The sequence below is a fragment of the Oxyura jamaicensis genome, chromosome 3 (genome assembly GCF_011077185.1).
Source record: "Oxyura jamaicensis isolate SHBP4307 breed ruddy duck chromosome 3, BPBGC_Ojam_1.0, whole genome shotgun sequence".
Lineage (NCBI taxonomy): Eukaryota > Metazoa > Chordata > Aves > Anseriformes > Anatidae > Oxyura > Oxyura jamaicensis.
This window is the reverse complement of record NC_048895.1, coordinates 35,183,577-35,206,295: the sequence shown is the minus strand read 5'-3', so window position 1 is coordinate 35,206,295 and position 22,719 is coordinate 35,183,577. Positions and strand designations below refer to the sequence as shown.

At 40.6% G+C, this 22,719-nt stretch overlaps 1 protein-coding gene and 1 long non-coding RNA gene across 4 annotated transcripts in view; one reads left to right on the top strand and one right to left on the bottom strand.

Moving 5' to 3' along the window:
• WDR26 (WD repeat domain 26) overlaps positions 1–17,156 on the bottom strand; it is a 31,139-nt gene extending 13,983 nt beyond the window's left edge. Inside the window, exons 1-8 of one of the 3 annotated variants that reach the window (XR_004749320.1) lie at positions 16,298–16,799; positions 14,805–14,904; positions 14,632–14,688; positions 7,779–7,915; positions 7,074–7,171; positions 6,118–6,274; positions 4,510–4,566; positions 1,757–1,895 (exon numbers count right to left, since the gene is read on the bottom strand). Coding sequence is in view for 2 of the 3 variants with exons in the window: in XM_035321336.1 (XP_035177227.1) it covers positions 1,757–1,895; positions 4,510–4,566; positions 6,118–6,274; positions 7,074–7,171; positions 7,779–7,915; positions 14,632–14,688; positions 14,805–14,904; positions 16,298–16,656 (1,104 nt within the window). In the remaining variant the exon portion in view is untranslated. Of the gene's footprint in view, positions 1–1,756; positions 1,896–4,509; positions 4,567–6,117; positions 6,275–7,073; positions 7,172–7,778; positions 7,916–14,631; positions 14,689–14,804; positions 14,905–16,297 lie in introns of all 3 variants that reach the window. The other 2 variants (XM_035321336.1, XM_035321337.1) reach the window with 2 other exon arrangements.
• A 536-nt stretch (positions 17,157–17,692) lies between these two features.
• LOC118164066 lies at positions 17,693–20,191 on the top strand. The gene is made up of 2 exons (XR_004749321.1): positions 17,693–18,656; positions 18,776–20,191. It is a non-coding gene; the product is annotated as an uncharacterized LOC118164066 (long non-coding RNA).
• The last annotated feature ends 2,528 nt before the right edge of the window (positions 20,192–22,719 follow it).

Sequence of the window (22,719 nt, the reverse complement as noted above, 5' to 3'; positions counted from 1 at the left end):
CACAGATTAAAATAATTCTAAATGTCTAAAGCCTTGAAAACCCAATTAAACTACACTGTTCAAAAGGCATTGTCAACAACTGCTACAGGAAATTTGCTCTGGCAAATATGAAATCAATTAGAGTTATCTGGCTTGATGTTTAGAAGTCTACCTCCTTGAAATGGTTTCAAAGTTGTTGGGTTTTTGGTGTTCCTTTGTTTTTTGGAAGTACTCAAATATCGAAGATAGAACTCTATACAGCTTTCCTATTATTTACTACAGATTTTGTTCCATAAAAACCCATGGACCAAAGTTTTAAAATAATCTAAACACTCACAAAACATTTATCTGCCTCATTTAACTAGATGTTAGCTAGCAAGTCACTATGAAACATACCACCAAGCTGTTGTGTATTAAAACCCACCGATATAAAAGGAAGATGTGCATCTACAGTCAAGTAACAAGTCAACAGCAAAATCATTTGATCCTCTATTTACTTAGAATTGATCTGTTTATTAATAAAAATCAGAAATACAAGTCAGATTACTCTGCTGTATATCTCTTGGCTCACAACACAGCATCTCCAATATACAAACAATCCCCAACAGTTCTACTCCTGAAAATTAACACTTGCTAATTTTTAAGAGCTATATAACAATTATATACAAGCAAAAAGGTTTTAAGTTCTCCTATCGTCAAAGCAAAATAAAGGACTCAAAATTACATGGCTTCCTAACCCAGAGTGGGAGAAAACTAACTTCTGCTGTCAAATCCTACTGAAAGCTACTACGGGACTACAAAACCTTTCATCTTCCAGTTAGCATACTAGTCTGCAGGTATGTAATTAAGTACTAAGAATCTTATTTCTGATAGTGTTTTAGAAGCATTAACAACTTCAAATATTGTATCCATGTGTTCTAGTTTATTCACAGTTGTCAGTTGCTATGAAATATAAAGAAATACTCTAGGATATTTCTAAAACACAATTTAAAACAGCCCTAGATTCACTGCTTAAGCTTTTTATTTACATAAGTATAGATATTGGTAGGAAATATAAATCTTGTATCAGTATGGATATTTAATATAAGAGGAATAGTGTCACATGTTAGTATCAAAAGCTAAAAAAAAGGGTCTATGGAAGTGGCTGGGTATACCTTTGTGTGTCAGTGAATTCTGCAGCGTTTGAATCTTCATCTCAAAACAAAGCAAATCATACAATAGCAACTAGCACAGTGGTACAACAATGCAACCTTAAGCACATACAATTTATTACTCAAATAATGTAACAAATGGTGAAATAGATATCAAAACTCAAATACTCTAGCAGTAACAGTATCACTGAAGAGGTTTAGTCACATATCTGAAGTACTCTTAGTGAGTGACCTGGAAGTTCTAAAAGAGGTCATTTCTCATCACTGCCATGCTCCTTCCACTCTCTCCCAATGCTTCTCATGGCCTTCAAGCTGAGAAGCTCCCCTGGAAGGCACCAGCAGGCTCTATAGAGCAGTGCTGATTAGGGGCACAGGGATCTCCTGTTCCCAGAGCAGCCAATGCTTCAGGCATTATAATGCCTGGTACATTCAGGCATCAGGTATTCAAGTGTCTTCACTAACTTATATTGACTGTGATCTTCAGTTTTTTACATTCCAGACAAATATGCCAGTCAGTAGGCTACATTATATATTAGCCTGTCCTACAAAATTCAAGCCATCCTAGCGAGAGAGAGTGAAGGGGGGGGGGAACGAAGTCATACACATTTGACACATGCTGCACTTACTGGATCAACCTGCCATATAATAACAGTTGTGTCCTTAGATCCTGTTGCTAGTTTAGTGCCATCATTGGAGAATTTACAGAACCACACTTCATTACAGTGCTCCGTTAGTATCTGCTGTGTGTAGCACGGGAACTGTTTCCTAAGAAAAAAAGAACACATTAAACAGATTAATAAGAAAGCAGTAAGAGATAATTCTTACTAAATAGATTAAAAGAAATAATAATAACTAACCAACAAGCCAAAAATGTATTTAGAAACCAGACCACTTAGAAAGTCCTCAGTTAACAGCTGCTCCAAATAAGCACGGAACGAAGCATCTTATCTGGTAAAAACCTCATATCACCAAGCAATCATAACTAATCTTAAGAGCTTATAGCTACTCTTCTTCCTCTCACATAATTCATTATGCTTCGTATAACTTAGAATAAAACTGACCTCATTATGGCAGTAACAGCTTATTAATATAAACTTTTATGATGTACAGAATATACTAAGAGTCACATACTCATTGAATCATACAAGAAGGATTTTATTTACTTGTAAACTTTATGTATCTGAGCTGTATCTTGCAAAACCCTTAGAAACAATTTTAGATAAAAGTTGAATAAAATGAATAGTTTTTTTCTTGAATGTGATCTTGCAGGTTTTTTTTGTTTGTTTTTGTTTTGTTTTTTTAATACTTTATTTGCAGAATACCACATACAACTTTAAACATAACAAAATAGAACCTAGAACCATAGAACAGTTTGGGTTGGAAGGGACCTTAAATATCATCTAGTTCCAGCCCCCCCCAGTCAGATGGGCTAGACTCTAGTTGCCTAACCACTGACACTTTTTTCTGAACTGCAGGGATGCTAGAGGGGTTTAGTCTTATGATGAGTTTTTATGGTGCCCAGCACAAAGCAACACAAGTCTACAGGGATATGAAGGGACTACTTAACAACAGTGATCTCTGTGAACATAAGGTTTCATTTATCACTGGAGATAGCTAGCCTAAAAAAAATTACTTCCACATTTGTGTTTTAAAATGCAATGTGGTGGTTGCAAGGCTGACAGATACCTGGAAAATACTTTTTAAACCAGGAACTTCTGCTTAATATAGTGACTACATTCTCTCAGTCTATTTTCTTCTACTAGAAGATGCTTTCTAGTGTATGCTTTAAGACCATTGAGCAACACTAAGCCACCATACTGTCCCTCACTCCCTGTCTTATGACAGAAGAGGATAACCACGTTATATACATACATATTTGTGTTTGGCTTCCTTGGGTATGTTTCTCTACAAAAAGTGAGTATACAAAGGTCTGTTTCGCCTTATTCTGCCTTAAGCTGACCAGGAGCTGATGATCACTAGAACGACCCTGAGCCCTTGGTAAAAAGCCCCACACGTGAAAGAAAATTTCTCATCCCTGAAGCCTAGAGGGAGGTTAGACAAGTCCTTACACATGTACCTACAGGTTTTATTTATTATTATTTAGCCATATTACTATAAGTTAACGTTTTTCCTTAGAGCAGCAATTCCTTCTGGAAAGTAAGATTCATTATCCGTAACTCATACAAAGTACAAGGGGCACACTGTGTCTCAGGAAAGTCTTTTCAGCATATTTCATTAAAATAAATACTTTATAGAAAAGAAGTGCTTGTATTGTAAAGGTTAAAACCTTGGCTGCTTTTCTTAAAGACGTTGAAAAAAAAGCAGTGTAATGCTGGAGCACATAATTTTCAGAGTAAGGTGGCATTTAGGTTCCTTAAAAGGATAGCAAGCACAGCTGATATAGTTGCTGCATATATCCCATGTTGAACCATGCTGTTCACGATCCAGTCAGAACTTTCTGTGGGAGCTGTGATCTAATGAAACAATCCAGCATGTTTGGCTTCACAAACAGCAAAGAATACATTAAATAATGCTGCAGTCATTCAACAGTTTCTTGTCTAGGTAATTAGATGCTATTGTAGCTCAAAGTTTGGGTATTTTTTTTGTTCTATTTCCAATTGTTCTGTTTGGCCCAATACAGTTGAGTCATGTTGTTCACATACTCAAAATATCTAATAAAGTTATCTACTGTTGTATATAAAGAAGTTCAAAATTCTAAATTTAACACCAAACAGATGCTTTTCTATTCCCTTTATGTAGAATGGAAGACTTATTTTTCAATTTCTACAACCGTTCTTTTTCAAAAATGCTACACTGACCTAGTAGAAGCATGCATGAATGCAACAGCATTCAGTTCTCATTTGGGTTTCATTATTTGTAAATTCAGACTGCAGTATATTTACATGAAAGCTAGAAGAGAGAATTCAGGGGGAGGGGGGAGAACAAAAACAAACCACATAGCCTAAAGATTCTCAAGGTAAAAAATAAAATGTATATATATATAGACACACATACGTACATACTTGTATATATACAAATATAAATGATCATTTCCAAGAGCATCAATTCTGTTCCCAAAATCTGATGCACAGTAAGATTGAATGTCTGACCTTCGCTCCCAACAGCTTCTCCCTTCTACCTTCCACTCTTATGAAGTGATTAGTGAAGAGTTAGTTAAACATTTTACCCATTAGTGCAATTTGAGCATGCTTGCTCATAATAGTGCCAGAAATCCAAACCATATTGATTCTAACTAACATGGGAAAGATGTCAGTGATCCACTATTAAGATATTACAGAACTTAAGTTGTCTAAACTATTACACTACTGTTACTTCTGTCAGTTCAATCAAATTTTGGCTTCCACTGTCTTTAACTCACCTCATTATGCCCAAGCATTGCAGCATGTACAGCACACCACATACTGATCTCAGACCCCTGCAATAGGTAGGTACAATAGGTTGAGTTGAGGACAGAATGGAAGCCTTTATTTTGAAATGTTTTGTTTGTTTTGTATTAGTTTGGCCAAACTTTTACGTCAGCAAGTAGGTTCATATAGGTGGAAATCAAGTCCAGCTTTGTCAGATATGGCATCTTTTATATCCAGATCTATTTAGTCCATCTTCAGTATACCACACTCTTTACAGTTGACTTGAACCCTCTTTAAGGTTTGATTGATCACATTAAACCCCCTACAGAATATCCAGTGCTATTTATGGACTTGTGGAAAGACTAAACCACTTTCTGTTGGTCTGATTTTAAGACTTGCTTCTGAAATAGGGAAGCCACAGTTCCTGTATCTAATCATTTCCAATAGCTCTTAAATTGGGAAATATTCTAGCAGTTTCTTGTGTGTGGACGCTTGACTAATGTGATGTAGCCAAATAAAAATTAGTCTAAAGAAAGTTTCCTGAACGAAGTACCAACTATAACAATTTAAAAACCTTAAGACGGCTTCAGTGAGGACTGCAGCTTTAAAAACAGGTTCCAAATAGTCGAAGTAGCTGAGTTTAGAAAGTTTCTCAAAACAAAGTTTATCAGACAGTACTTAACTTCCTCAGATGAACTACCCTTAATTCAAGGAGTCCTCTGTAAACCCAAGTGTTAGCCTACTGCATGAGAAAACATGCAAGGGTATCATATACAGCCCCTGTTTTCTAGGTGTCCTAGACCTTATTCCTGTATTATACCACGCACAACAGTATTCTATAAAAGCTACATGTAGTTTTTAAGATCCTTGGCCAACTTTTCAGTGGATGAAGAAAACCATTCAAGTCAGGTATTTGTTAAGAAGAATTAAATAAGGAAACACACCACCTCAACATCATCTTGCTTATGTCTACTGTATGATATTTCTAAGGTTCAGAAGCAACACATATGTATGGAGATACACTCAGTTCTTACTACCTTATAAAACACTATTTTCTCTCTTTTTTTTTTTAATCATTCATAGTATATATTAAACAAGTGTTTTCTGCACATTTCTGCTCTGCTCAAACTTGTGTCTAAAAGCACCTTGCTGTCCACTATCAAAAGCTGGAAGTTGATTTTACAAAGTGTGCTTTGGCAGTCTTTCTGCATTCCAGTAAGCTTAAAGGCAGATTCTGAGTAAGTAATATAAAAATGATTCTCCAGTCAAAACAGATATCATGTACTGATGTATAAACAGACTGGCTATCTAAAGTAATAAATAAGCAACAAGCAGTTAAGACTTAGAATAGTAATATATTCTATTCATACCCACCTGATTAAAATTTTTAAAGCTTCAGTCTGACCCTGCTACCCCGTATTCAACTACCAAAGTCTTTCACACACAGTTTCTACTCCATCCCCCCTTCACTTGTTTATCAAGAACTGCCTTTTCCCAGTCAACTGCTGTTAAACCAAAACAGAATATTTTTCATGCTTCTGTAAACATTAGGTACAATTAAATTGCTTTAAGAAATAAAGACATTGCTGTCCAACTTAAAAGTAGTAAGGGCTTCTTACCTACTACAAACATGATCTATAAGCAGCGAGACAGAATCTAGATTACTATCTAGTTTGGTATTATGATATAGGCACCGGTCCCGTTGTAGTTCCACAGCCTGACGTAGCAGGTTCTGTAAACGCCTTGGAGGAAGCATCACGGATGGGGGTAGGTATGCTTTAAAAAAAAGTTATTGAAAAATACATTTATCAAAACCAAATTAAAAGTAAAAGCATTTCTTGATTTGAATGTTTTTTGAATAAACTAGTAAATAAAGCTTAAAAGCTACAAGAAAAGAGTGCACACAGCTTATCATATTTACATGTATACTTGTAAAATTTATACATCCCGAATTACAAGCATGAACTTATGGTAAGCAGAGCTGTTATTTGTAGTTACTGTATATACTGTCCTGGCAAACAAGCATCATTTACACAAACTCACTTGCAACACAGTATTTAACAAAATCTGTCAAGTTATAAAACAGTATCAGTTGTGTTCATTTGAGGAATTCTCAATTAGTACTATCAAAATGATTTTTTTTTTTTTTACAGTATAGTATTCTAGTTGCATAATGCATGGTTTTTCACCAGCCACAAGAGGTTAGAGAAGAAACCAAAATCCAGAGACTACAGTCTCAGACCACTATTAATCAGTACTAGTACTCACAGTGGTTCCAGGACACACTTAGTTTCAACCTTGCAACCTTACAAAACAACGTTCCCCAAACCCCAAAACAGGCATTTAATCATCAACTTGTATTATTAATGCATGCAACACAGCTAAGAAATGAGAGCTGAAGATTGGGTATAGAAGAACCAAATGTTAATGCGGGTGCCTTTAGGTGCCTTAACCAAGCAGTATAAAGAAACAACTAGTAAACGCAATTAGAATCAATTCCCTGGAATACATCATTATCTAATGTGTACTGGATTTACAGAGGCAGGAATAAATTCTAAACACCAGAACATCTTACTCTGGAGTTTGTCCAAAAGTTTAGATCTGGAAGCTGTTCCTTTCCCTTCCCACTCTGCTTTTGCACGCAAGTCTTCTGCATGGCTACACATCAGATACCTGTTAAAAATAAAGAAAATAAAAAGCATACACACACCAACAAAACAAGTCTTTTTGGAAACATTCTTCCCACTTTCCACACAATAAGTAACATTCTCAATTTGATTCCAGTTCATGTATTTTGAAATCACTTAAACTTAGACTGATGGGAACAGAGGCAAGGAACACATGCACATATTTCAGAACAGATAGCTACATATTGTCAGTAGAAAAAAAGAGCCCCAAATAGGTTTTTGGAAAGTTAAAAACATAGTAGTTTCATCTAAGAACAATCCAGGCTATTTTCACCTACTTAAGCATGCTTATTCGGCTGTAAGATGACTAACTAATAATTCTCAAGATCAGATCAGCATGTATGTATTCATTTGGGTTCCAATACATAAAGCACATCATTATTTTATATATGATAAGACAGAACATTATCTACTGAATGCTCTTCTTTACTTACCATTTTAGATAGCACATCTCACTACTGCTTATTTATCAAAAGGGTAATAGCTTTAAAACTGATTTTTTTTTTTTTTTTAAGAAATAGCACAAACTAACAAAAGCTACAGCATTTCTTCAAAAAATCCATAGAAAGAGCTCTCAAAGTCTGAACACTTACCCACTGAGGACGTGAATGCGTTCTGTATTATATTTCAGAGGTGTCAGTTCACAGCGTAGAACTTGAAGTGCCTCCAGGACCTTGCCATCCTCCAGGTATTCCAGGTACTTCTGCTGCAGCAGCAAAAACTTCATCCTCTGACATGACAGAAAGCAGCAGTCAGGGGAAAAAGGTTGACTGAAGTTTCAGAAAACGTTTGAGCCTAAACAGAACAGTAGAAACCATTCTACTACGCCCTTCAGAAATCAAACTATATGTAATGTTTCATCACTCAATTTCTTTTTGTTGGATTTCAACAACACTATAGCAATTAAATTATTGATGTAGGTATCCTCCTACCTCATTTCTGAAATCCCCCCTTCAAGTTGCCTCAATTTCATACTCACACCCTTTTCTCTGTTTTGCAAACATGGAATCAGATAGGCTTCCCAAGCTTAGATTCTAACAAGAAAGAAGCAACTAACCCCACATTTAAGACTGCATGGCAGCACAGAACACAGCAGGCCAACTCAACAAGTTCTCAAACTGCTTACACCAAAGCTGACATGGATTGTTTGCATAGCTGGATAACATAAGACCTCTGGCAGTGTCAATTTTTTTTAATTGTCATGTTTTATAGTTACATGTTAATTTGTTTTCCTTGGGTGTTTTATCATTTTTCAGGAGTAGAAAGGAAAAAAAGCAGTTTCCTACACTCAGGAATCACTTCACTTTTATCAGAAGTAATCACTGTTGTTTCATAGTTTTCTTTTAATCTTGTACAAATTTTGATTCTTAAAAAAAAATAATAATCATCATCATCATCAAGCCTGCTACTCTAACAACTAATATCTATGAATAAAAAAAGCAGGCATTAATTTATAATATTAAAAAAGCCAAAGTCCTAGAAATTTCTATTTATACTAAGATCTTAGATAGTTTGACTGTTTCTGAAGAAAACCAACTAGTCAACATTTGTATATTTTATGTATGCATATATTTTATACTACGTTTCTATGTATTTATTTATATATTCATATATCTTGCATTGCAGTGTTTGCAAACTAGTCATAGTTTGCATTACTGCTAGCAGTTGACTAGAGATGTCTTTTTCCTCTCACAAAGTTAGAAGAAAATGTACATTCTTAAACATACCAGTGAGAAACAGAACAAACATCAAATACAGCAAATCACATTTGCTTTTCTAGTGAATACATGACCATTTCAATTACCAGTTTCCTTTGCTTCGTCAGATCTCAAGTACCTCACTATTTTCATGCTCATATTTGGTCAATGTTTACTTGTTAGTTTCAAACACACTGCTAGCCTCCTTAAATAAAGGGCTAATTGGAAAGTTTAAGATGTCCCTGTCCTACTAACATTTACATGAAAGTTTAGGGCTTCAAACCTGTAAAAACTTAAGTTAAAAAACAAAGCAATTTCAACTTCCAGAGATACTCAGTTCTTTGAAAGAATAGTATTTCTATATACAATGCTATTAAATTACCTCACCACTTTGTGAAGCGTAAAACATTGCATAGAAAAGGTGATTTATGTTCAAACATGTCTGTTGAACTCTGTTGTCCTCTATGCAATACACATTCCTGTATTACATCCCCTATCCATCTCTTTAATTTATTTGGAATCGTCAGAACTATATGTGAAAACAGAGCATCATTGCAGTTTTTTTTTTGTTTCTTTCTTTCTCTCCCTCCTCCAGGTAAAACAGCAGCTTTATAGTGTTTTGGAGATATGTAGAGAACTAAAAACAAACAAAACCAAAAACCCACACTGACCTCAGTGGCTGATTCCATGCACTAGGCCAGCAGACCTCACACTGTTTGCTTACATAGCAGCAGGAGAGAGCTTCCTTTCCTAGCTGCGTACAAGCTCAGAAGGATGGATGAAGGTGCTCAGACAGTAGCGACATACAATTTTTCTTTCCTCTTTGTCACCTGACATTGATGATAACCACGTAAAAGTTGCCTCATATTTCCAGTTTGAAACAGAAACTATAATTCCTCCAACTCTTCTTCTCTAATCATTACATATAGTGCTTACTAAATTTATAGTCTTCTTCCTTAAAGGTAGATACATATATGGTTACTAATTACTCCCTCTTACTCTTTTAGAACTTGGCATGTCAATTTAATTTCTTTAGAGGAAAGTTAAAAAAAAAAAAAAGTAAAACCCACGAAACATTTTTTGCATTGACGATTCCAATTGCATGGAACCATTGCAGGAACACTACTCTGCAGAATGCTGTTGCCAAGTCATCCAGAGAAACGTAACTTCAGTTTTGATTTAGAAAATATAACTTATGTAACTTCCAAAACAGATCACAGTGCCACATGCAACTTTGGGATATTAAGAATACAAAAGCATCCAAAACAATGTAGTACCATACACTTCATGTAAAAGTCTACTGTTAACATAATGGAGAATAAGAATAAAAGATAATCAGCTTTATATTGTAGAATGCAGTCCCTGGCTTCATGCTATCAAAAGTGTTGATAGGGAAACTAAAATGATTTTCTATGCTATTTTGATAAATGCTCCAAACCCTACCCTACTTTATGCTCAAACAACACTATGAATACAGCCTCCTTAAAGCAAAAAGTCAGACTTCAGTGACCTTGTATTTCACAACATTTTTGATATCAGGGCACTCCTTCCCTCCTACCGCTTATTTTTGTGCAACTACTGTCTCTTGTCTAACAAACATGGCACTGAAGTTACTTTTGCCTTCATTTTCTCTCAACTACTTCTATATGCCCTAGTAAAAGCAGTGCTAATTACTTGCAATACCATCTTCTCAGGTAAATAAGACCGCTTTGAGTACAACATCTTTTCTAGAGCCCAAGGAATTTCTTCTAGTATGAAAAATAATCAGTTATTATATTAACAACTGTGGAGTAAAAGCAAGAACCCCACTATTTAAGTGGAACACAATGAGCATAAAACTGATCAGATGCAATGCATGCACAAATACAGCTTACTCATTATCCAGATTCGTTAGCTGACTTCTGAAAAATGGAAATGAGAATTATTATAATCCAAATTAGACCACGTACAACATAACAGAAGTGCCTGGGATTTGTTGTTCTCGTTTCAGCGTTTGCAGTGGAAATTCAACATCATTACACTCTTCACTGTTGAACAACTTAAATCCAGATGCTACCATCACTTAGCTTATAGCAATGATTCTTCAATCTACAGAAGCCATGGAAGAATCCCAATACAACAGTATCATCATAGCAGTGTGACTACTCTCGTTCAGTTAGTACCACTTCATCCTGTCTTTCAACTCTATAGAGCGGAAGAGGATAAAGTGCATAACTTCACTGTTTCCAGAAGCTATTACAGAAGTGTAAGCTGGGCCTCTGGTCATCCTGGGACAAAACGAAGACAGAATTAAGAGAACTAGAGTTGTGGTTTTCGTCTGGTTTAAGTGTATATACTATTAGCATTTTACTTTCTCCAAACTGCGGTCTTCAATTACTAACATGTATGTTTAGTTCTTTACTAACTCTTAGTAATAAAGCCCCTTGCAGAACCTAAGTTCTAAAAACTGAAGCACTATTCACCAGTACTAACTACAGGTAAAAGCCTCAGTAAAACAGCAGTAAAAAATGACAAGACAAGAATCCCACCATAGTCAAGAAAATAAGCCATTCTGATCGCTGGTTACAGTAGCAAATCTTCAGGAGTTTAAAGACCAAGACACATAAGAACCTAATTTTAAGGATTAGATTTTGTTATTCATGACCTCCATATCTTGACAAATTCCAAAGCAATTTCATTACTATACTAAGAATCGATAATTTAAAATAAACACAAATGCTGCTGAAACAACTATTCTTCGAAATGAAAAAGATAACCAAAAGACATGCTCAAATCATCACCTGATGTTTCAAGACATACACTCAACACAGTAGCTATCTGCTTATAGATCTGTAGCACTAAAACTCCTGTTCCCATTACTTTTATCCTTAGTACTTTGGTAGACTTGTGAAAGTACAACACAAAAATAAAAACACTTAAAACCATCCCAAACTTAAATGTAAGATTTGATAATGTAAGAACAATTGATGAAAATAGAAATAAAAAATAGAAATAACACCAGACTATTTTCTGCCCTATAGAATTTAACAAGGCTTCAACCATACCAAGTCTCGTCACTTAAAACGTAATTCATTTCAATGGGAGACTGCCCCTGATGCTGGTAGCAAGAGAGGCACCCTACAGGCAGGTGGAGCACTTCACTCACATGACAAGACAGGTAACCTATGGTATATTGCCTGCTGCAGGTTGTATACTTCCAGAACTTGGGGAAAAATCCAAGTAAGTGAAAAGAAGTAAAGTGCAGACAACGGAAAAGTATATTCTATACTATAATTACACATGTGATCCCCAGATTCCTTCCCATGGCCAATTAGTTACCCGAGACAGATGTTGTAGTATGTCTGAGTAGCCCTACACTAAGCAAAACATTGGGCTGGCTTACAGCTGATACTTCCTACGTGTAACGAAAGGAAAAATTGTAATTAACATACTTGAACCAACTCTGAGGCTTTCCTACAGTTTGTCTCAAGACAGCTGTACCTTATATGCTGGAAAAATAAACATGACTAATCAGACTATACTGATATTATACAGCCATCAGTTGTGTTGATGCAAACAGAAATAGTAGACTTCCCACACATACATCCACACAACACTTTTTAAAGTGCATCAGAAGTTTACAAATTGAGAGCAGACATCTCATCATCAGTGTTACCTACTGTAGAACTTATAGCACCTTGCAGAAACACGGTAACTAAAGCAGAAGTAGAGTTTTCAAAGTACATATATCACCCCTTCACTGAATAGACATTTCAAAAGAAGTTACATATCCTGGTTATTTCGACCAGGTCACAAAGAAAAAAAAAACATACAAACCACACACACCCCACTTTGTTAAACACTGTGTCATCTAAGCTTCTAGGTACCCATTCTTCTTGTACGCACACATTTTTAAGACATCCAGTCATACAGTATGAGTAACAGGTCAGGAGTCAATCAAAACCAAAAATCTTATTTTCTGTTTTTGAAAATGAGCAGCAGCATCTTGTTTGGACATGTCATCTTCATTAGCTCTGTCTTCACTGCAGTCTGGATTACCTACAGAGTATAAAGCATCCCTTCTTACCTGTAATGGTCTTGTACTAGTTTTCCAGTTGCTGACTACAATAATTCCCACCCATCGTCTCAAATCACATACAAGAAAACAGGGAAGAAGGGGGTGAGGACAGAGAGAACTGTGCTTATCCTTGCAAATTAATATTGTCGTATTAAGGAAGACATAGAATGCTTAAAAATTATCTGTCTTCAATCAGATAAAATTTAGAAAAAGGAAAACGACTTAAATAGTTAATAATTGTCTTAGGTAAAATTCAGTTTAAATCAAGTACTGTATTGTACCAAGTGTTATTTAAGCAGTTAAACATCAACATTAAAGAACAGGAGCATGCTTTCAAAGATGTCCAAGATACCAGATGACAAGTGTCCCTTGCCCCCCAATAAGTTTTTCTGAAGAATATGGTGGTGATACACGGTTAAACCCTCTCAACTCTCAGAGACATAAACCACTTGAATACTATGAAGAAACTTGATAATTCCAAAGTTAGAAATATGAGACGATTTGCTTCAAATGACCACATTCATATTCATGCACAGTGGTTTTATACTTTCAGTCTTCATAAGCTATCAAAAGCTGCATACAATATTCTAAACTATTTGAACAGTAGGTCTTACGTTCATCAAGTCTTTGGGACAGGAAAAAGTATATAACTGCTCTAATTAAGAAGTGTTAAGTTTGGTCAGATTAACAGAACAGAATGTGAACTTTTCAAGTAGAACTTCTCTGATGTTTTGTTAAACATCTGTTTTTCCTACTTCACTTCCTGTTCTCTCTCTTTCTCTCCCTCCCCCACCAGACAGGAAATAGTCTTGACAACAAATGAATCAGCTAGAAGTAGAACTAAGCAGCCATCAGCTGATTCTTCATTGTTTACAGGCACAGACACTTCAAAAAATATTGCCACTTTTTTGTCCTCCTAAGTAACTGTAGTTGTCCTAACTTCATGTCATTAAAACAAACACGGCAGAACAAGCAGTCCACAGAGCTAAGCACTCATTTTTGATCTCAAGACAGAAAAAACAAACCAAGAAACACTTTCCTCAAAGTAACAGATATCCTAACAGCCACTGTAATTGTCAAGTCACAGGATCTGCAAATGTCTATTTCTAGGTTCATCTTTGAAAAAAGTCACCCAAAGAGAAAAAAAGCTCTAAATAAAATCCCAAACAGCAATACAAATACATTTGCTCTTTAGAAGCCATCTGGAAAAGCAACAGTATTGTTCATGTTCTATAGCAGCATCTATATTCCTGGGATGTGCTATTACAATGCCAACTCCACATTTATATTACTTTTACTTCCAAATTTTTCTCTTTCCTTAAGAAAATCTAACTCCAATAAACACAGCAATTGTGAGAATTATTTCAAATTTGAAATTAGCATTCAACATCAGCAATTTCTATGGAAACTGACTTATTTTAGGACTGTTAGAGGATTTATATTTTATCAGTTAAGTATGCCTGGCAACATTTAAATACTCAGTACACCAAATACTAGTCTTAATACTTTTGGGCCTCCTATCTCACATTCCAAAAATGAATTAAGTTAAAATTATTATGATGTTTGAGACAGCATGCAAGCCACTTAAAAAAGGAAGCAAGAACTATGGACAACTAGCTCCATAGTACAAGGTTATACTACTACAGCTAGTCCAACTATTCAGCTCTGAAAGAGTTCAAGTGTGTCTCTTACCACAATTGCATGCGGAGAATGCACTAAGGCCTTAAGTTCATTCAGGTCGTTCTCAGCCTGCAGAAATTGGCATAAGAAAAAAAAAAGTATATAAGGAAGGTGAATTTTGAATACTCTCATAGATACTATGAATTTAAACAGTGGTTAATACAGTCCTATAATCCCTACGTTACCTTATCCCATTCTCCTTCCATGACATGATTGCGGAATTTGGTAGCAGAAGGATGTTCTAAACGACATCCTGACTCTTGCATGAGAAGATCAACAGTCTGGCTGCAGGAGAGATACAGTGTAAAAAAACCCGACCAGTTTTACCCTCACAAATACACCGCCTGCTATTATAACAGTTAGCCATATTCAAACGTAAGCTTAATAAAGTAAGAATACTATGACCAGATTCAGACACTTGTCCAAAAGATTATCTCAGTTGCCTGAGACATGTAAACAGCTGCCTATGTCTAAAACAAGTCATCAATTAGTTTGAGAGCTTTACTGAAGTACCATGAAGTATGTGACTTACCAGCCACCACAAACAGCCAGCCCTGCATAGAAGATAGGCTTCGTGAAGGAAGAGACAGACCATAAACCTGTTAGCTACTGGCTACTAACCCCTGCCCCCCTCCCCACCTCCCATAAAACAACACAGAGAGCCACTGCATCTACAACAGGCCTAATTTTTTTCATCACGTATCAGAAGACTGGCTCCTTAAAATAAAATAAACAAACTCACGAACCTGTAAACCCTCCCCCTTTTACACTAAAAATAGCTTATTTACTGTGGTGTCGTCTATGAACAGTCACGAGTTGTCTGCTGCTGTAAACTTGCTTCTTGTGTCAGGGGCAATTTATTTTATGTACTAAGCTCTTTATAATTGACCCGTCCCGCAGTGTTTTGAAGACTTGTTTTGCGGTAGCTACGTGAAGACTTTGGATTCCTGCTCCCACATGACGATGTGTTGCCTTTAGCTTTACTCACACACACACGCACAAAAACGTTGTGATTAAATTCTTAGGCCTTCCTTGCTCCACTGTAAAATTATTTTCCTTATTCCGATTTCAACAGCCAACAGCCTAGTCCCTAGATAAGATTATTATCAAAACCATGTGGCCGGAACAAATCTGCAAAAGGCCTTCACCGTTCGCAGGGATGAAGGGTTTCACGCAGAAAAACAAAACAGCCCGTTTAAGTGGCAGTTTAATTTCTGCCAGCTGACAGGCAAAACCTTGGGAGCTCATCTGCAGAAAGCCCCCCCCCGCCCAGCTGCGGGCTCCATTACGCTCACCAGCTAACTTCTCCCCCGCTAACACATCGCTATCGATCCGCCTTATCAGACCCGACTTCCATATTGCCGGCCCCGGCCCTGGGAGCTCCCGGCCTGTCCCTCCCGAGAGGCGACGGGCACGGCCCAGGGGAAGGCGCCTCCAGCTCCATTTTGGCAGGCGGGCCTGCCCCGCGGAGAGAGAGCTGCCCCCGCACCGCTCCCCCCTCGCAGCGGGCCGACAGCGCAGCTTTTGCCCCCTCGGAGGACGGCGACACGCGAGGGGGGTCCCCGGCCCCGGCCCCGTCGCGGGGGGCTCTCCTGTCGGGGCGGGGGGAGCCGCCGGCAGACGGGGGGAGCCCCCAGCTGCGCTCCCCCTCGCCCTCCCCGCCTCCGCGGCCACTTACTTGAGGCCCAGGCCGTGGAGGTGCTGCCCGATCAGCCGGATCACGTCCTCGTCGGACTGCGAGAGCCGCTTCTTCTTCTTCAGGGCGCTGCCCCCGCCGCCGCCCCCCAGCTCTGCGGCGGCCGGGCCGGGCCCCCCGGCGGCGGGCACCCCGTTGTTGACGCTGAGGCCGCCGGGGCTGCCGCCGCCGCCGCTGTTGGCCGAGGGCAGCAGCCCGTTGGCGTGGGCCAGCTGGTCGCCGGCGGTGGTGCCCGCCGAGGCCTCGCCGTTCTGGGCGCCCAGGCAGCCCAGCTCCGGGCCCTGCGGCGGCTGCTGCGGCTGCTGCTGCTGCTGGCCCCCTCCTGCCCCGTTGGCCTGCATGGCGCTGCCGCCGCTGCTGCTGCTGCTGCTAGCGCTGCCGCTGCTGCTGCCTCTGAGCGGGGCGGCGGCGGGGGCGAGCCCGGCGGGGAGCGAGGGGGACTGGGACGAGGTGAGGCCTGCTCTGCCCGCGGAAGCCCCGGGCTCTCCTGCTCCCTCCGCCGCCGCCGCCGGGGAGGCCCGGGCTTTCTTCCGCGGGGGCGGGGAGGCTCCGCCGGTGTCCGAGTCGGAGGAGGAGGAAGCGGAGGCCAGAGTTTCCTCGCCGAGAGCGGCCGTGGTGGGAAGCCGGGGGGGCGAGGAGGGGGAGGCGGGGGGCGGCGGGGGTGAGGGGAGGCGGAGCGGGGCCCTGCGCCCCCGGGGGTCCCGGAGGCAGCGCCGCCGCCCGCTCGGGGCTCCCTCTGGCGATGGCGGCCGCCGCTGCCCTGAGCCCCCGCCCGGCAGCCCCAGGCGCCCGGCCCGCTCCGCTCGCTGCCCGCCGGGTTTGTCTCCTCTCAGCCCAGCTGCAGCCTAATGGAGTCCGGGCCGGGACGTCACAGGAAATTCCTATACTGCCCCCTACACACACTTCCGCCGCCCGGGGCTGGGGGTGGGGTGCGGGCTCCATGGGGGCAGGGGTACGGCCGCCTCCCGGGCCGCTGCTGGCCGGCGGCGGGCTCAGGGCTCGGGGTCCCGGCCCGTCGGCGCCTGTGAGGGCTGGGGGTGGCCGGGGGTACCGCCTGGTGCGGGCAGGGCCCGGGGCTGGGAGGTGTGAAGGCGTGTGCGGGGCGCCTCGCTGGGAGCTGGTGGTCCCCAGGGTGGAGGAGGCTCCCTGAAACTTCCTGAAGCAGTCAGGAGGGGTTTGGGGTTGCTTTTGTTTGTTTTTAAAAAGGAGAAACACCCAGCGAGGTAGCGGCCTGTCCTTGCCAACGTTGGTTACTGGTAGGGCTCGGACCTGGGCATATGGCTTCTATGGTCATGATGGAGTGTTAGCACCAACGAGGGAGAAAATGGTGTTTCTGCACCAGATCTTATGCTTACGGTACAGAAGTGTTGAGGTGTGTTTGCCAGGACAGTCAGTCAGAAGACATTGGACGTTTTGGGGTTTCCAGTCTCTGCTCAGAGGTGTCCCTTTCTGTCTGCCTCCTGTGTGAGGGAAACTGAAATCCGCAGCCAAGCCTCTGGTCAAAAGTCATGAGGCAAATAAAATCCCATGTGAAAATAGTCTCTTGAAAGAATATGTTGTGTGTTGTTTGGTTTTAGAGCCTGCCATTTTCATCTTTGATACTTTCAAACTTTTATCCAAAACGCAGAGCAAAATACGTGTTTTCATTAGTGGAAGCTGAGATTAACATCTAATCATCTGCTTTCAGAAGCCAAGGTCTTAAGAACACTGAATATTTCCAATTAGTGATAAAAAGAGAAGTTTGGACAATAGCTTTCTTTGGAGTGCAGCTTTGAAGAAGTCTGACTGGGGGAAAACGCCTCAAGACCAGTGTAGCAGTTTGTGAAGAGACAAAATACTTGAAAAGGATGAAACTACAAAAAACAAGACTGCATGGAGGCAGTTGAAGTAGATACCATAGCTTGCTCCTGTTTATAGGTCTCAGAAGCTATTTGACTGGTAACAGCTGAAGCACACTTAAATCAGAGGGAGAGGCTGGAAAAAGCTTTGTCACACAGAGTTCTGCCCAGGTGTGGCTGTAGGATTACATTCGACATTGGTCTTCCAGAGAGAGAGGAGTGTTCTGGTTTTGTATTTCTTAGTTCACCAGCCACTGCTGGAGAATGCATTGCTTGTGTTTTAGCCACTTCAGCACAGCTGTTATCTCTTCTCATCTCCATTGCTCTGTCTATTCTTCATTCTTGAGGTCATCTTTCTCATTCCTCACTCTCCAGTTGCCATGATTGAGTCTATAATTCAATGGTGTGGGGTAAGGTTGCAGGAACAGCACCCAGAGCAGCATAGAGCCTGTGGAGATGCCTTACAAAGCAAACTAAGGAGCAATATGCTTTTTTTCAAGAAGGTAAAGTTGCCCATTATTCCTTCGTGCTCAGTGCCCGGGGGATGAAAGCCCTTCACCACCATTACCAGTCTGTGACACTGTTTCTCCAGCTGCTTTAATCTGCTGTGCTCCTCTTGCAGTGCCTGGAGAGCCTGGCCTTCCCTCATCAGTCACCGCTTTGATCACCTGCGTGTAGCCTGCTGCTCCCACACACCAACTCCTGTGCTATGTCAGTCACATTGGAGGAGTTGGAAGGAAGAAAGATGCTGATGAGTCTGTGAAGAGCACATCTGTGATGACAGAAGAAGAATCCCTGTACTGTAGCTATAAGCAGCTCTATATACCTATCTGTGGTGGGAAAGGCTCCTGCAGAGCAGCAATATATCCCACTCATTTCAATTAAATATTCTAAGGGAGTTAAGAGCGGTGTTTGGAGTTGAACCTAAAATACCACTTTTAAGAGGTACATATTGCTGCGTTAATCACAGTGAAAGTTCTTACACCCCCCACCCTGCCTCATTTCCTTCCCTGGGGGAGGAAATATCCCAGCAGAAACACAAAGAACAGGAGGAAGAAACTCAGTGTTGGAATGGTACAGGCCTTTGGCTTCTGTGCCAGGGGAAGCTGTGACACGACATTTGAAAGTTTCTCAGGATCCCAGCTGACATGAAAGTGTAGGAGAATGATTCAGAGACCCTGGTGTGGAGAGCGTGCCTCAGCCAGATCCTAGCCCACATGTGGAAAGTTCCTGGAGCAGTTCCTGCTCCTTTCTTTCCTCTTCATCACCAAGAGGGTATCCTGAGACAGGTCTGTGGCTTAGCAGACCTTCCTCTGTATAACACAGAAAGGAAAAAGAGAACTGGGAAAGGGACAATGACACCATGCTTGGGAGATGTTTCAGTAGTTGAGCACTGATTTGGAACCTTCTATTTCATGCTTTCATGAGAGCCAACTAATTTAATGCAGTCCAAATAAGCATACTTCTATTGAGCAATCTGGCAAATCAATGGTTAAATACAACGCATCTCACTTGTGTCAGAAGACATTATTATAATAGAAGTATGCATTTATCATACCTAGACAACTTCAGAGTTTCCCAAAAGTAGAGAAGAGATGTAACAGTTCAGCAATGAAAACTGACAAATTTGTAAACACTCACAAGAAAAAAAAAAAAAAAAAAAAGGCAACCTTAAATACAGCTGTGATGATATCAACCACGTTACTGAAGTACAGTACGTTTTGCTTTAGAGGATGGGGCAGGAAGTCCAGATCTGAATAATAGGAAGGAACTCTTTCATTAAGGGGCTGGTTTTTTGATGGTAATCATATGAAGCTGCTTAGGCAGAGCTGAAATACTACAAAATAGAGAAAATCATGGAGAGATGGGTTAGTGGTCAAAGTTGCACTATGAGCATAAGGAACCGTTTGATTCCTCTTGTCAGATGCATGTGTGTAAACATAGGGTCATAGAATGGATTGGGTTGGAAGGCAGCTACCTTAAAGATCACCTAGTTTCAACCCCCTGTGTCTTACCACCACCACCACTGTACACACAGTTTCCTTTTCCTTTTCTTCTGCACTGAATCTGAGGTTACTGGAAGCAAAACAACTAAAAACAACAAAGGAAGAAAGAATGGTTTAGAGTAATGGCATTTTTCATAGTACCAACTAAATAAATGCTTGAACAGACACCTGCCTATGCTTGCAACTTTCAAAGATGAAACACAGGTGAAAAACAGCCACCTTTCTTAATCAGCATTCCTAGAAAACAGTCAGTAGATAGAGGATTTGTAAGCAAACCACACGGGGCCATCACCTTATGCAGAAGACAGTATTTTAGTGAAGGAGCAGAGTCTGAAAAGCCAAAGCTTGGCTGGAGTTGAAACAGAAAAGGAATAAATGAGAGGTGCAACAAAAAGGGCTTTTATAGGAACAGCAGCAAAAGGAAGGTGAAGAAAAACGTGGGAAGGAAAATTTGCTGCAGAATTAGTCACTGACCTAGTGGTAAAGAGCAAGGAAAAAGCTGAGATTCTCAATGCCTCCTTTGGCCTTTATTGGAAGAATCCTCCTGCATCTCCCTAGCTTCTGTGGCCGGTAGCAGGGTGCAGAGAAGGAGACTAGGAGACTGCCTGTCCTGGTGGAAAAAGGAAGTTCAGCACGGCAATTTGAACTCCTACAGGGCTGCATTATCAGTGTACCCAGCAGGTCTACTCTGTGCGTCACTGGTGAGTCCACATTTGACATCCAGTGTCCAGTTTGGGGTCCTCCATTACAAGAGACAAAGAGCAGCGTAGAGCAAGTTCAGGAGAGGCTGCTAGGGTGGTAGGGGCTAGAGCAGGTGGTGTACAAGGAGAAGCTGAGGAAGTGGGTTTGACTGCAGCAGGATCGAACTACAGTGGTCAGCTTCCCCAGGGGAATCACAGAGAAGACAGCACAAGGCTTCTCTGCAAGGTGCACACCAAGAGGACAAGAGACAAAAATCAGAAGTTGCACCTGGAGAAGTTCCAACTGTGCGTGGGAAAAAAAAATTCAAAGTGAAAGTGGTCATATACTGGAACAGGTTCCTAGAGAGACTGTGGACTTTCCATCCATGGACATACTAAAAACTGGACTGGACAAGGCCCTGGTTAAAGCTCTGAGCAACCTTGCCTAGCTTTGAAAACAGCTGGAGGTTAAATAAGTGGATCTCTCCCAACTTTATTTTTGCTACGATTCTAAATATACTTCCTGGAAGAATCCCTGTGGTCTGGGGAAGCAATACTGGTGACACAGTAAGTGTCATGTCTCAGGGGTTACTGATACTATGCCCCAAAGCTTCAGTAAGGATGCTGTGTTGGCAAAGATAAGGGCATTAGAGCTATTGTTGCAACTTAATTAAATATTAGGTAATCACACTGTGTCTTCTGTCCACCAAAGTCATGTGCATTAGACTGATGATGATCTCTGCACTCTCCTAGGCAATCACAACATGATGTGGTAACAAAAATATCAGAAAGTGTTGAAGATTCCATGTAGTATGGCATATTCTGTTTAAGACGATCTGTCATGTGGTCAGTACAACTTCTTGTATAAAGAACATACATGACGTGTATTTTCCTGTGTCTGTCTGGATGCCCAGGATGCCATTTATTGGGACAAGTCGAATTTATCTTCATGGGCAGATAAAGCATGCACGAGCAAGAGGTCTGAAGCTAGGCTTGTACTTACTGTGCAACTTCTCTGAGCATGTACAGCAAGACAATATCACATATGCTGTGAATCTGACGTGTCAGGCTTGCTTTGCATGCATGATTTATCTGTCTGGGACTATCCTAGATATCAGCCTGCAAAATCTGTCTGTGTGTACTGTGGTATATCAGTCACGTTGAGATACACTAGAAAGTTATTTGTAGCCTGGATTTGGAAAGATGGTAGGTCACCGAGAGGTGTTTCCACACTTGCAACGGGCAGAATAGCAGCATGCTTGCACTTTTTTTTTTTTTTTTTTCTTGACACTTTGATATGCCTAAATGTTAATTCCAACACTTACTGAATCGCATTCTGACTTTGTGTGCAGTAGGAGCTGGCATGTATTTCATGGAAAAGCCTAACAGTGATTTTGTTCTGTGGGGGGTTCCAGGCCCATTGTTGAGTGCCTCTAGTCTGTGTAGTCCTTAATATTAGCGTGTAGAGTTTGTGTCCAGAACTCAGATGGGTTATTGGTGGTTATGTGCAAGACCAGATTTATCATTCTATTGTTGCAGTTATTTTACTTTTCCTACTTGTGGGTTGCTCCCCTGCCTTTTACTTTGTGCTGGCTCTCAAGGCAATTGTTATTTCAGGCTTGGTAATTGTGTCTGCCAACTCCTACATAGCTCCTGGAGCTTAACCCTGAGTGGGGTAACACTGCGCTTTCTGTTCCCTAGCCATTGAATTGTGCCCTGCCTCTCCCAGAGTGACATGTATGGTAGTCCTTTCCCTCTCCTTTTTCTGTTTTCTCTAGAGGGTTGTATTGCAATGAGCTCTTGCACCTGGAACTAAAAATTCAAGACCAGGCACGTTGGCTGTAGTATCACATATCCACTCTGAAATGGGCAGAGAGGGG